At 47.6% G+C, this 14,298-nt stretch overlaps 6 protein-coding genes across 6 annotated transcripts; 4 read left to right on the forward strand and 2 right to left on the reverse strand.

Annotated features, from left to right (window-relative positions):
- Nucleotides 1-83: 83 nt before the first annotated feature.
- On the forward strand, nucleotides 84-1,672 carry N7447_010187 (uncharacterized protein; the record flags this gene model as incomplete). The annotated part of the gene is made up of 2 exons (XM_057234449.1): nucleotides 84-659; nucleotides 725-1,672. 2 exons carry the CDS (start codon nucleotides 84-86, stop codon nucleotides 1,670-1,672), a joined length of 1,524 nt encoding a protein of 507 aa, XP_057081733.1.
- Nucleotides 1,673-1,933: 261 nt separating this feature from the next.
- Nucleotides 1,934-3,305, forward strand: N7447_010188 (tyrosine--tRNA ligase TYS1; the record flags this gene model as incomplete). The annotated part of the gene is made up of 5 exons (XM_057234450.1): nucleotides 1,934-2,063; nucleotides 2,142-2,638; nucleotides 2,696-2,762; nucleotides 2,813-3,045; nucleotides 3,096-3,305. 5 exons carry the CDS (start codon nucleotides 1,934-1,936, stop codon nucleotides 3,303-3,305), a joined length of 1,137 nt encoding a protein of 378 aa, XP_057081734.1.
- Nucleotides 3,306-3,439: 134 nt separating this feature from the next.
- On the reverse strand, nucleotides 3,440-4,476 carry N7447_010189 (uncharacterized protein; the record flags this gene model as incomplete). The annotated part of the gene is made up of 2 exons (XM_057234451.1): nucleotides 3,440-4,335; nucleotides 4,386-4,476. The coding sequence occupies 2 exons, from the start codon at nucleotides 4,474-4,476 to the stop codon at nucleotides 3,440-3,442; spliced, it is 987 nt and encodes a 328-aa protein (XP_057081735.1).
- Nucleotides 4,477-5,956: 1,480 nt separating this feature from the next.
- On the reverse strand, nucleotides 5,957-10,545 carry N7447_010190 (serine/threonine protein kinase; the record flags this gene model as incomplete). The annotated part of the gene is made up of 5 exons (XM_057234452.1): nucleotides 5,957-5,990; nucleotides 6,059-6,401; nucleotides 6,466-9,335; nucleotides 9,387-10,187; nucleotides 10,247-10,545. The coding sequence occupies 5 exons, from the start codon at nucleotides 10,543-10,545 to the stop codon at nucleotides 5,957-5,959; spliced, it is 4,347 nt and encodes a 1,448-aa protein (XP_057081736.1).
- A 243-nt stretch (nucleotides 10,546-10,788) lies between these two features.
- Nucleotides 10,789-12,264, forward strand: N7447_010191 (uncharacterized protein; the record flags this gene model as incomplete). Its single annotated transcript, XM_057234453.1, has 1 exon — nucleotides 10,789-12,264. One exon carries the CDS (start codon nucleotides 10,789-10,791, stop codon nucleotides 12,262-12,264), a length of 1,476 nt encoding a protein of 491 aa, XP_057081737.1.
- Nucleotides 12,265-12,440: 176 nt separating this feature from the next.
- Nucleotides 12,441-14,170, forward strand: N7447_010192 (uncharacterized protein; the record flags this gene model as incomplete). The annotated part of the gene is made up of 2 exons (XM_057234454.1): nucleotides 12,441-13,518; nucleotides 13,575-14,170. 2 exons carry the CDS (start codon nucleotides 12,441-12,443, stop codon nucleotides 14,168-14,170), a joined length of 1,674 nt encoding a protein of 557 aa, XP_057081738.1.
- Nucleotides 14,171-14,298: the final 128 nt, after the last annotated feature.

A 14,298-nucleotide genomic window follows, 5' to 3' on the forward strand; every position in this document is an offset into this window, starting at 1 on the left:
CCATTTCAACAATTCAAACTTATATAATTTTCTCGATATCTGTTTTTTTTTTTCTCTGTCTATTATCTATTATCTAGGTTATCATGATTGGAACATCCACTGCTGAGTATTTCTTTATTCGGATTTGCATCCTCTTTCTTCACAATATCGCACCAATCAGTACTTTATACATCATTCAATTAATAGTCGCCCAACTCTCTCATCGGCCAACTTATCTCGAACACATACCCTACGTTGTCCACATTTGGCTCATTGCAGAGGCAGCATTCTTCACAATTGTCTACATACCACTTAAATACGCTCTCCGCCATTCTTCTATCTACCACAGATCTTTGCCTGCGGAGTTCAGAGAGAATTTGTTCAGAAACTGCAATAAGAATGTGCCAAATCTGGAGAAATACCTCAGCCAGTGGCTTATGGTCTCAAAAGCTGAATGTATAAAGCGCGATAACGTGAAAGACTTTATCAGATGGTCATTATTCGGACCTGAACATACCCGGGAGCAAGACCAGCAGGATGAGGAGGAAATCGAGGCCTACACAACAGAAATTGAGAAGCTGATGGGACGAAAGTTTTCACGGGGAAGGATGGATGTGAAAGGCCTAGGACGGCTTTTGAACGAAGCAGGCGGTTCGCATCGAAGTCTGCTATGGTATAGTGTTAGTTATCTCTATCTCTCTATTTGTGATAAAGCCCTTTCAAATTGACATTCTAATTCGCTTAGTGCGTCTTTGTGGTTGACACAATAACGTACTGCAAGATGTTATACAATGGATTCCACTTCTATCGCAATTCGCTCTCGCGATTCTTTACTGTTTTTCCATTTCGCCCTCTTACGATACTCACGACCTACCGATCACCAGCGCGGCATCTTACATACTGGCATCGACGGCATACATCCAAGAAACGACTACCCGTACTCTTCATACATGGTATCGGGATTGGCCTGTACCCTTACACAAGCTTCCTCCGAGACCTGAACAAGCAACTAGAGACGGATGCAACCGATGGTGAGGTCGGCATAATCGCACTTGAGATAATGCCGGTGAGCTCTCGGATAACTTGTCCTGCTCTCGACAAAGAAGTGATGCTCTATGAGATCCAGGAGATCATACGGTATCACGGATGGAGCAAGTTCGTGCTTGTTTCTCATTCTTATGGTTCCATAATCGCTGCACACCTTCTCAAGTCCGATCAGTTTGCTTCGCTCATCGGGCCTACGGTCTTCATCGATCCGGTCTCATTCCTTCTCCACCTGCCTGACGTGGCATATAACTTCATAGCCCGCCAGCCAGCACGAGCCAATGAATACCAGCTATGGTATTTCGGAAGTAAAGACATTGGAGTTGCGCATACGTTGGCCAGAAGATTCTCGTGGGTTGACAACATCATTTGGAAGGAGGACCTTGGGGTGAAGACAGAAATCCAAAAGGGTAGAAATGTGACAGTTGTTTTAAGTGGTAAGGATTTGATTGTGGACACCGAAACAGTGGGGCAGTACTTGATGGGTTCATCAGAAACAGTTGACAAAAAGGTGTGGAAAATCAGGCCCTGGACCGGGTACGGACTTGAGCTGCTGTGGTTTGAGCAATTGGATCATGCTCAGGTTTTTGATTCTGAGAATACCAGGCGTCCAGTCATCCGGACGATCTCTACATATTCAAAAGGCTAAGAACTGTTCAAGTGGGATATCCTCATATTTATGTACATAAAGCATTTCCCTTTCCAAATTTGGAATATCGGGAAATTTAGTAATCAGGCCAGAATCAGGCCAGAATCAGGCATCAATTTGTCAGGCATTCGACCCCTGGCATCCATCCTTCGGGAAACGAGGGGCAAGGTTTTCTGCCAATACTACCCGACTCCTTTGGAACAAATCTATCCCACTCACCCTTCCCTCTCTTCACACCTTATTTTGTCTTCTTTGCTCAAAATGGATGCCACAATGGACGCAGCAGCAAAAGCGCGGTTTGATCTCATCAGCGACAACCTCGCTGAGGTTCTGAACCCAGAATTGATTGAAACCATCCTAAAAGAGGGCCGCAACCCACGTATCTACTGGGGTGAGTCACTGCGAAGAGTCCCAGATGTGGGTGGCACTACTTTGACTTGATTGAGCTAAAGTTTCTTTCCCTCTCCAGGAACCGCTACCACAGGAAGACCACATGTGGGATACTTCCTTGCTGCACTCAAAATCGCCCAATTACTTCGCGCGTCTTGCGATGTCGTCGTTCTGCTGGCCGATATTCACAGCTTCCTCGATAACTTGAAGGCACCCCTCGAACTTGTGGAGAATCGTGCCAAATACTACAGCAAGATTATTACGGCTATCCTTCAGTCTGTCGGTGTTTCAACTGATAAGCTGGAGTTCGTCCTCGGTAGCTCCTACCAAAAAAGCCCCGAATATGTCATGGATGTGTACCGTATGGCAAGCTTGGTTTCGGAAACCGATGCGAAACGGGCTGGAGCAGAAATTGTTAAGCAGACTAGCAATGCTCCTCTGAGTGGTCTCCTGTACCCTATCCTCCAGGTACTAGACGAAGAGCATCTGAACGTTGATTGTCAGCTCGGAGGCATGGACCAGAGAAAGCTCTTCACGGCAGCCATTGAATGGCTACCAAAATTAGGTTACCGGAAGGTATGACTGGTACTAATCTATACAAAAGTTTCTCAGAGGCTAACAAATACTGTCTAGCGCGCACATCTTATCAATCCCATGATTAGTGGATTGAAGGGTGCTAAAATGAGTTCTAGTATTGAAGGTGAATCTTACTTCGATCTGAGGTTGACTATCGACACTAACATAAAACAGATAGCAAGATTGATCTTCTAGACCCAGCCGAAAGCATCTCGAAGAAGATCCGGAAGGCAGAAGCAGCCCCAAAAATCATCGAAGACAACGGAGTTATTGCTCTAGTTGAATATGTTCTACTGCCTGCAGCCGCTCTTAAGGGCCGAAAGGAGTTCCAAGTCGAGCGAAAAGATCAGGATCCACTGATCTACGTTGACATCAAGCAACTTAAAGAAGACTACCAAAACGATATTGTATGCTTTGTCCGTTTCGTATTCGAGGACTCATCAACTAACGCAAATAGTTAACGCCGCAACTTCTTAAACCTGCTGTCTCGGCCGGTCTTGCCGATCTTATGGCACCGATACAGGCCGCTTACCAAGCCGATGCAGAATGGCAGGAGATCACCTCAAAGGCTTACCCGCCTCCCGTTGTCGAAAAGAAGCAGAAGAAGGTCAAGGATAGGGGATCTCGCTTCCCTGGTGCCAAGGCCAAGGGCCCTGAAAGTCAATAAATTGGCTGGAAAAAAAGATATTGCGATACAGTGTCAATTGTCAACAGCTTATATTACCCAAGAAACTAGTAGGCAGTGGTGGAAACTATATATGGATCGAAGGAGTACAATCTTTTGGCCATTTAAGAGAAGTCTTATGCATGCTCCTTGAACATAGGAATCACCACTGGCTTGCGATGATGCACACCGGGGAGGATCTTATGCCAGTATTGCCAAACTAGAATTGTACCAATGGTTGTTGGGATGGCAAACACCCAATAAAGCCAAAACTTGTCTGACATGCCCCAGCCATCGTCCGGCCCACATTGAAAGAAAGACATACTGAAGATAGACGAGATGAAGGTAGGCGGGAGAAAGGCCAAGGTGACAAACGCGATCGTCTTCATGGTTGAATTGTCAATCTGTGCGGCACGGCCTATTTCCACCGAGGTTCCCGCATTGGCCTGCGCGACAGTATTGAACGCTAGCTGGATCTCGTTCTGGAGTCGTTTCTCGTTGGAGATTGAACGGAAGCGTAGATTGGCGGTATAACCTCGGAAAAAATCGATCTGATTGCGGATGTCTTCGTCTGCGCCAAAGTACGAATCGCTCCCTTGAGATACGATGTAGAAATCGTAGTGCTTCAGAATAGTCTCTATATTCTGTACCGAGACGTCTAGGTTCTCGCTAACATGTATAGCGTGTCTGGCGATGTCGTGCAGTCTCCGGTATGCAGGTCGTGGGGCTTTGCTTGGATTGAACTCCTTTTCAATCTCCCTCACTTGGTCCCGGATAGCCCAAACAGCGGGTTCTTCAAGACTAATTAATACCTCTAGCACATACGGGTAAGGCCAGAATGGAACATTCAACTGAGAAATAGTTGTTTTCGACAACGACTGGAGTATTGATTCCCGGAGGGGCAGTGTCGGATCGAAAAGAAGCAGGAATGTTTGTTTAGTGGAAGAAAGCCATCTAGTGAAGATGTTTAGCTTGGTCCACTCGTAATGGACATTGCTTCGGGTGTATTTCGTCTCAAAGTATGCCCATGTATCTATAATATAATTGTTAGAGAACCATACTGTTCGGGTAGATGTTGCTTACTGAAGCCTGTAACAATCTCTTGGCGGGTCGTTTCACAACCAAAATATCCATTGGACTTCTTGAAGGAATCAGACCACCATCTCTCGGGCATCTGAAATGCTTGTATAAAAGCATTACGGCATCGCTGGCATGTACGAATATTGTTTGCGCTTGCGAATCTGTTGGCATTAGGAGTGTAGAGTATACGGAACTGTGACTCGACTAACATGACACATATTTGACTTCCCTCAAAAGTGGCTAAGAGGCTGGAAATATGATTTGGGCCCTGGAGATCTCTAGGATAAGCTTGACTCGTTCGCCAAGTTCCCCCTAAGGCATCAGTCAGCTTGATCTTCCGAGCTTAAATAAGAAACCCAACCTTGTTTCCACTGTGACACTACCAGGCTTGGGCATGATTGGCAACTAATTTCACTCATGGCAGCATATTTTGGTGTTTTCTAGGAGAATAGTGCTTTAATGGGGGGTTTTTTAATTAGATGAAGCAGAATACTCGGGGGATAACCTCAGCCGAGCTAGACTAGAACACCATTGGGCCACGAACTCCCATCTGGTGCAGTTAGTCTCTTGGCATCTGCACACAGCCCTGATTTGTACAAAGTAGGCTGCGGCTGTAGCTGTAATCCCCTTTTCCTTATATACTTGGACCCAAAGCCTCACTCATTTGCGAACATAGCGGAGGGTCTAATGCCTGGATATGAGGGGTTGATGCCCGAAGCACCAATTCCCCACCACAACAGGTGCATGCACAATTATACTACAATTTTTTTATTTAAAAATGCAGATATGTTATAGTATCTAAGAGTTGGAGAGTAGTTATCACTTATCTATATTTACTCTTATATAGCGGTATTAAAAGGTCGCCTAGTTTAGGGGCCACTTATCTACTCTATGGAGTTCGACCGTTCTGGTTTAGCGCTTGTCTTGACAAAGACACATTAATCCCACAAAATGCGTTAGCTTTGGTCCAAAGTTGCATATGGGTTAGAAGTCTATAATCTACTTTGTCCATGCTAAAAGTCATGTACAGTAGAACTTGAGGTTGGAGCAGTCTTACGCAAGTGAGCTAGCATACCCACATTTCGTGGATTTATACTCAATTTAACCATTTACCATGCCATAGTACAGTTGGAGATTACCCAGGCTGTTAAAAATAAAATAAAACACTTCTATATGCGAAGCATCACGCCGATTTGTACCAAAATCAGCTCTAACGAATAACCCTACACAATCCATATCAGATCAGACTTACCCTTACACTCAATGATTCAGTAGAAAAAGGGACAATTGCAGCTGGAACAAGAAGTTTCCAATTCAGTGACTTCAGCCGCGAAAGCTGATGCAATTATCGATGATCATTTCACACTCTATTCTCACTCTGTTCCAACTTATATATTGCCCAGACACCCTAGACTCGCCCTATTGTATGAATTTTTGAGTTTTGTACACGAAGGCTCTGTTTACTCGTTTGTCCTTAGCCCGAGTAAGTTGGATCAGTTTCGATGAGGTTATAGTCCACTACAAGCCCCCATCCCAACCTCAAACTCCTGTATAATTTGTCCGAGGGCCGATGCTTACCACTGACAGGTCGTATGCACAGAGACCCAGCTGCATATGAGGTAAACATTCTTCCAAATGTGCAAGGAAACCAGTGACTATTTTGGTGCATAGAGTACCGAACCTCGTGTGCCGATTCTCTCCAATAGATGAGGAGATTCTGTTCTAATGGGGCGTAAACCGGTGTTGTAAGCTCCTCTTCGTCGCCCAGCGCAATTGTAAAGAAGTTTCTCAATGGGGGTAAAGTTTCCGGTGCTCGAGGCCTCAGTTTCCGGAACCTATTCCAAAGATTCTGCGCAAGGGAACGGTTCCCACTTTGCACAGGGCTGTGTGGAATGAATTTAAGTGCCAGAGAAGATGATATAGGTTCCGCGCGAATGCAGGCTAAGTGGTGTTGAACATTTTGGTCAGTCATGTCCGCGACACGGCATGCCTCGGAGCAATAGTGTACATAGCTGCAACCTAGAAATTGTGAGTTCAATAATATGCAGTACCGAGCAGACCGTGATAGCTGTCATGTACCTACCTGGGCAAGCAAAATTGGCTCTCTTGCCACATTTCAATCGATCACATTGTCGTGACGCCTTATCCTGGATGTCGTGAGCCTTGAACTTCGAAGCTATTTCTTCCACCTCTTCTGGGTTAAGGCAGAACTCGAAATAACTTGGTTTGAGTGTATTGTGTCCGTGAAGCTTATGCCACTTTGCGATATCTGCGCTGACAGTTTCGTGAACTCCCCTATCCTGGGAGACACGAAGAAATTTGCATGCAAAATCTTGAGTGACAACGCTCTGGTCACCCAATAGGGGTCGCGCAAGGGTCCATCCTTTATAATAAAGGCCTTGGGCTTTCTTTAACCGCCCATGTCGCTCAGTTACTGTTCCGAGATAGTTCATACACAGGAGAACTCTTTTGCTTTGGCCTCCGTCCTCTCTTTGCCAGTCTCTGAGAAAACTTTCCCATTCCTCTTCCACGGCTGACAATTCCTTGTCTGGCAGACTGAATTCAGATGCATCATAACATCTGGCAATGTCTTTGTGACTTGGTTCGTTCAAGACCTTTTGCAATGATTGATAAACTTTAAACGAAGATAACACCGGATCCTCGTCTGGTTTGCATTCATGGTTCCGCCATGGAGGCAGTATTTCAACGCGAACAGGACCAAGGCTTTTTGGAACAATGTTTTGTGCAATCACCCTTAAGGCTGCTTCATTTCCAACTTTGCAAGCGTAATCGATGGGGGTAGCTTCAAAGTAATCATGGGACGTGAGTAAATGATAGGAGAAATACCGCTCAAGCCTGAGAATTCGGCGGATGTAATTGCATGCTAGTTCAAAGTCATTCGAGGCTAGACATATGTGAATAGAAGTCCTTCCCCAGGTATCTCGTGCGGTGAGTAGCCGGCGCCGCTCGCCGGTTGGAAGCTTTGTGATGTGGTCCAACAGGACATCGACACTACCCCCGTTTCCCTCCAAGACCGCAATGTCAAGACTGGAGAGATTCAGCATCCCCCGAAGACTGACGTCAGCGCCATTGGAAAGGAGAATTTCGAGCGCCCCCGGGGAATCTCCATCCTGCGCTGCAAGGAATAATGGAGTCGAGAGCAGATTGTCCCGGCAGTTGATTAGCTGCGGACCAGCAATAGATACAATCCTTTGAAGCCAAGAAACATCTTTGATTCGCGCAGCAATATGCAAAATCGTCTCGCCGCGTGTTGTACGATCAGTAAGGGTTATACCGCCCTGGACGAGCAACGCGAAAACCGAGTCAGAATCAGGAACAGGACTGATCATAGACGTCATTAATGGGGTGAATCCATCAATGCAACAAGCTGCTGGATCTGCACCGTACTTCAAGAGCAGATGGGTTATCACAGATCTCCGTTGCATCAGCTCTCCCTGGCCGTGTTTGTCCGTTTGCCATCGTCTACCAAGGAAATCGACGCTTTGGTTCGTTCTTTCGAAAATCCTCGGTGGAACGCACATGAAATCTTGCGAAAGGGCGTGCAAAGGCGTTGTATAACCCTCTCGCGAGTTGCGTGAATTTGGATTGGCTCCAAACTCCAACAAAAGAAGTAAGGCTGTGGGGCGTAACATCCTGACAGCAACGTGAATGGGAGAGATTCCATTGAAGCGAATATTAGGGTCTGCTCCGTTTATCAGAAGCACCTGTAGCTGGTTAAGGAGGTTAAAGGCAACGGCGTGGAACAGAGGTGGTAATTGGTTAGAGTCGGGAGGAACTCCTGTCTGATTGTACATCACGGTCGCTGAAGGGTAGATTCCATCTAGAAATTGGTGACAAATACTAGAGGTATCTTGGAGATTGCCATTGTCAGACTTGATCTCGATAGAGAGCCAGTGTGTCAGGAAAAGCCGCATCATAATTGGAGTACCCCTTTGAATGACGAATTCCATTATCCGACGACCCATCAGGCAGCTCGTATCTGCACCACAGTTCATCAAGATCACTGTCATGCCATAGTCATCGCGCAAGACTGCGTCTACTAGACTGGTGGTCTCTCGTCCACTATGTGTATCGATGGTGTCGGGGTCTGCTCCATGTTTCAAAATAAGACTCCTAAGAGCACTTCTGCGATTTCTATCTGCCGACAGGGTCACTAAAAGGTTAAGGAAGCCTGGCGGGAGAGGTTCCTTTCGCTGGAGTATACGATCCAAGGTCTCTTCGTCGTCGTCACAAACTGCATCCAGTATGCACTGGAGGTGATAGGAGCCCTGCGAGAGCTTTTCGATCTGTTGTAGCGTCTTTTCCGCAACTATTGAATTCTTGTCGTTCTGGAGTTGCAACATTATAATATTTGCCTCGATGTCGTCTTGCAGTGCGTCCAAGAGCACAGTTGGGGTTATGGATTTCAGCACTTGGTTCACGCGCGAGTTGATATCGTTGATATCCACAGACTCTGGACATAGTCGAGGATTATAAGAGGACGTGAGGGATCCCAGTAAACATGTCATTGTCCATTGTGCCCGGGTTTCCGTCGTTATGCTTGCGACCAGGGGCATGGGGGTATCCTTCGTTGCTTTCTCTAGTCGAAACATCATCTCCATCCCTCTAACAGACCCATTATCGGCAGCTCGGCAAAACCACATGAAAGCATTCTGGATACTCTTAGGTGTTCCAAAGGCATTGAGAAAAAACATTCCTAGGCGGTCCATCGCTTTGACTTGGTCCACTGGGCCCCCATGGCTGGCCACATTCAACACATGCTCATAAAGTTGCTGTCGCAGTTCTGGTGGGGTCGATGTATCGAGCTGTGGCTCGGCGCTCCAACTCCCTATACCAGATGCTAATCTGGAAAACCGGGTTGCGAGAATGGATCCTTCGACACGCCATTTATGGCGCACTTCTGGGAGTGGTTCCCTCCTCTGGGTGTGCGGGCTGTTCGGAATAAGAAAGTTGGTTGGAAAACTGGGAATGCTGCACACTTACAGTAATGCCTCGAGAATTCCCCGCAACGACGGTCTATCTCTTGGGTTTACCACGGCTGTTAGTGAGACAATCTCTAGTAGCTTCTGGGGCAACAGATTTGTCCCTGAATTTGGAGCATCCATGATGTTCCCGATCTTTGAGGATACCAACTTGGATACTTGGTTTTTCAATTTCATTTCCGTAATTCCTTCGTTGCCGAGTGCTCCAAATGGTCTTTCCCCCGTTAGTATATAAGCAATCAACAATCCCAGTGTGTATATATCTCGACTGGTCGTGTATGCATGTTCCTTCAGGTCTGTTGGAGCTTCGTGCAAGCATTCGGGGGCATTCCAATACAGTGTTCCCCCAGCCTCGAGCCGAGAAGTACTGGTCGCCTGACAGAATCCGAAGTCGGACAGCTTTGCCGTCAAACGTGATGTAGATGATTGTGATAAAAATATGAGAATGTTTTCTGGCTTCATGTCCCCATACACCACTTTCCGGTCGTGGATGAGTAGTAGTCCCTCCACCACATCTCGAATTAATTCGTACCGAGCATCCAAAGGAAGCGAGATGTCTTTGATTAGGCTTGCCAAAGTCGGATGCTCTTTGCATGCCAACTCTGTGATGAGAATCGGGTAGATTAAACCGTCGTGCAGAGTCCACGACACAGCCTGAAGAGTGACAATATTTTCATGGCTTCTCGCACGAGTATCTGACAAGACCCGCAGCTCGAGCATACCGGCCTCTAACAAGCGGCGATGCTCATTTGTGGAGGACTGAGCGATGTTCCCACTGACCGACAGTGCATTTTTGAAGTATCTAGATTTTGCGCAACTTGTGAGCTACCTGAAAATGATACCTATCGCCATATAACTTACTTTAGGGCTACTGGACTTCCCGTCTCTTTCCAGGTGCCTTCATACACGGCCATCGTAGCACCAGATCCGAGAAACGGACCCTTTGTGAACTTGCTTTCTGGATACACCCTGACTCCGGAGTCGAAGCAATGTTCAAAGAACTGCTCAACGCTAATTCCGCCAGATGCCCCATTTCTTTCTGGATGGTCAGACTCTTCGCTCGCTGTGCCTAAACTCAGTCCCACAAACGAGTAGCTGGAGTCGACAGACCCCGACTCGAATGATTCTAAATCGACCAGCTCAAATCCCTCAGATCCCATTTTTCCGTTGCTTCAATGTTCACAGCGACTCTGTGTATCTCTGGGGGTTATGGGCGAGGTGGGAAGTGTGAAGGATCGGAGGTTGAGCAAACTCTTGGCCGGGTGGCTCCGTATCTTCCTAATTGAGGCTTAGAGGTGCACGTGCGGGGGTATAGGGGTTTCCCCCAATTTCTCCGTTCAAGTCTCTGCTTCCTATCAGTCCTTCCCTCATTCATTCTTTGCGCATTTATCAACCTTGCCCAGATGGACACATTTAATACAGCTGCCCTCTGCTGCGAAATTATTTGGAAAACTTTGGAATCCGCCGCCGCCTACAACAAGGAGTCTCAGTCGCTAGCCGCTCGCTTCAAATACGATGCCCGCATTCTTCAGCACTTCTATGACTACTTCGCAGAACAGCGAATCAGCAGCCTGGGTCTGAACCGAGAGGATGAACAGCTTCTGGAAGCCAGTGTTTCTTATCTTGGTCCACTGTTGAAGCGTGTGGAATTGTGCAAAACCAAGCTTGAGGCGCAGAATCGCCGGTCCAAAGAGTTCAATAGGCTTACTTGGGCTCTACGGCGGAATGAAGTGCACGATCTTGAAAAGGAGCTTTATGAATGGACCAGGAGGCTCGACCTCCGGTTAATTGCGCTGCCTGAACGGGCGCGATCTGTAATGCTTTTAGGGGAGTCACAAGAAACTATTTCCCCCAACCTCGCCACCAGAACTCGAATCGAGCGGTTTACAGCTCAAGCTGCTACTGCAAAGAGGGCTGTCTGGGGTCCCCTTCTAGTCACACCGGAGGAGGTCCGGGCTATGAGCCATCCGCAAGGGTCGCATTTCTCCCTGGGTGTTCTCGATGGGCGAACTACCCTACTGGAATTCCGGCCGCAGATGGAACATCTTGATACAATTTCCCTGGAAGAAAAAAAGACCGAGCTCGGTGAATTTGCGGCGGCGCTCAATTATTTGGACTCGACAGTGACAGGCCTCCTGCGGTGTATAGGGTTCTACTATAACTCGATTCCTTCGGCCCATTTCGGGCTAATATATCAGCTGCCCATCGACCGCGATGGGGACTTTATATCCTTCAAAGCGCTTCTGGGTGCCAAAGACCAAAGTGGGCGGCGGATGAAGCTTAAGTATACCCTCAATCAACGATTGGGATTTGCACGAAAGTTGGCGACTGCCATATTCTTCATTCACTCTCTGGGATGGGTTCATAAGGCGATTCGGGCTCAGAATATCCTTCTTTTGGGAATTGTTTCTCAGAAAGGGCAACAAGATAATGGACAGAGATCGATGAAATGGGCCCTTGGATCCCCCGCCTTGGTAGGATTCGAGGTCGCCCGTACAAGTGATGGCGATACCGATCCCGGCCGCCGTAGGCAAATGCCACTAGAGGTAGGGGCTTATATACATCCCGACCTGCAGCATCCATCCACGAATGTACGACACAGTATGTGTCATGATATCTATAGCCTCGGTGTCATTTTATTGGAGGTGGGTATATGGTCCAGTTTGGAGAATCTACATGAGCTCCACGCGGACATGACCCCTATAGACATTAGTCAGACACTGAAAAGGATGGCTCGTGAGACGGAGATATTAATGGGTCGACGATACCGCCAGACTGTTGAATGGTGTTTAAATCAAGACTCAGTCGGGGATACTGGGGGCGTTAGATTAATATCCGAGGTGCTCGAGAAACTAGAAGACCTCGCAGAATCAGTGTGATGCCAAGGGGTTGAATGGCTCAATACGAGGGATCAGCCTCGTGACACGAGATGATTTGCTAGTCGCGGGTTTAGCCAACTTGGCAAAAGGGCTGAGGCCGGCTCGCGCTAGCACGATGGTTTTAAATTGACACAATCTCCCCTCAAACGTGAAATCGTCATTGCTCTTACTGTAACATGGATGCTCTTAACAAACTGCGTGGAAGACTGGACAAAAATCGTGCGACAAACGACCGTGTTAATCAGAAAACCTCCACTTCTAAAAGTGCCCCTCAGCCCAGAAAGTCAAATGTTTCACATCCAGAAAGCTCAGCAGCAAACGCCGTCTCGAAAGGCTCGCTGCCATGGCCGGTGGAGTTGAAGACATCACGGTTTCATCTCAAGGTGCTCGTCTACTCCACCACCTTGGGTCGTCTGGAAAATAAAACCTCGGGGGTGCCGGCGCGAGACCTGAATTGCTGGGTCTTTGTCTCATCTGGTCTAGCCAGCGCTGCAGGGGGTGAGCTGGTTATGGTCCTCCTAAAGCGAGAGTCGGAAGGTCCCACGGCGTATCCTCTTGACTTTCTACGCATTTGCGACCGATTCTACGGGGAATCTCAGCGACATGGCACACAGCTTCGTCGGTGGCAGATGCTGGAGTTTGAGGAACCTCTGCTTGGTCGTAAAGACTTCCACACAGCCATCCTAGGCTTTCGAAATGCGACACTTATTGGAATGGAAATCCAGGAAGCTGAGAAAGTCACCAAGCCATATTACCATGTCATGCTTTCAACGGACGAAGAAGTTGCTGTTTCCCGTCAACACGGCATGACGCGCGCATTTGTCGTTCGACCGGACTCCGCCCCGTTCTTCCCCTGTCCACCGTTTGTCAACCGAGATAGAGAGTCCGGTAGCACTTTGTCAGGCGCGGAGGGAAGTGCCTCGCTACGCACATCCTCTAATCAGCTAACTGCAGAAGGACTCAATGTGGTTCAGGCGGGAAAGGACATTTATCTACTTGTGCCACCTAGTCATGCAGAGGGCTTCAAGAACTCCATTCCATTCAGAAGCACCATAAGCCAAAGTCCACTGCGCGTTGAGTCTGAGATGCACGAGGCCTGTGACAGTGTGTACTATTGGGGAGATAAGGATACACACCCAGCGAGGCGGCTATGCTCCGGACCTCTGGCCGACCAATTGACTGCAATGAACTTTTTGAACATTTGTCCGAACCAGCCCACAGCTACAGTTATGCCAGTGGAGGACGGATGTCTAGGTAAGAGTTGGGACGTTACAATATTTCCCTGTGGTTGATATTGACAGGAAATACAGTGTTTCTGACAGTAGCTCAGTCCAAAGGATTTTTCACAGCTGCAATATCCGGTACTGAATTCAGCATGTCCACTGAAACCATGTCCTTCCATTTACGTTGGTCTTCGCCTTGGCCTTTGCCAGCTCAGTCAAAGTTGACAGATAAGGCCATATTTTTATTCACGCCATCAAATGCTTCGCTTACTCAAGAGATAAAGTATGCGAAGGGCGCCCCTCATATTGAGTTAGGGGGACTTATTTTCCTCCGTCAGCCGTCAGATGACCGCAGTGTCAATGTGGAAAAGTTCGCGCAGTTTGTGGAGACTATTGATGAGGTGATCGCGTCAACAGTTCCCAAGACCAAACCTACCTCGTTGCCACAAGGTTGTGGAATCTGCGTGCAATTTCAGCTGCCCTTGACAAGCACCTCTCCGTTCAAGTTAGCGGCGACGTCCTCGGCTGCAACCTCCATCTTACCGATAAACACCATTCTGGACAAGCTGGGAAAGTTACCATGCATTGACGTTTTTGCCATTCCGGACGTTATTGAGATACAAGTACTGTACTCCTGTTGGGGTTTTCAAATATCTCAATTTGGACCTCCGACAGCCCTGTAGAGCATGATTCTCCTATAAACTCCATATTACGGCAGTCATTACAAGACTCTAGAGCTGCCCTCGGATTTGAAATGCTGCAAGGTGGTGCCGCATACCTTGTCTTTTCTAGATAGAAAACGAGTTTGTCC

Source organism: Penicillium robsamsonii (assembly GCF_028829455.1).
Source record: "Penicillium robsamsonii strain IBT 29466 chromosome Unknown utg000006l_segment0_segment0, whole genome shotgun sequence".
Taxonomy (NCBI): Eukaryota; Fungi; Ascomycota; class Eurotiomycetes; order Eurotiales; family Aspergillaceae; genus Penicillium; species Penicillium robsamsonii.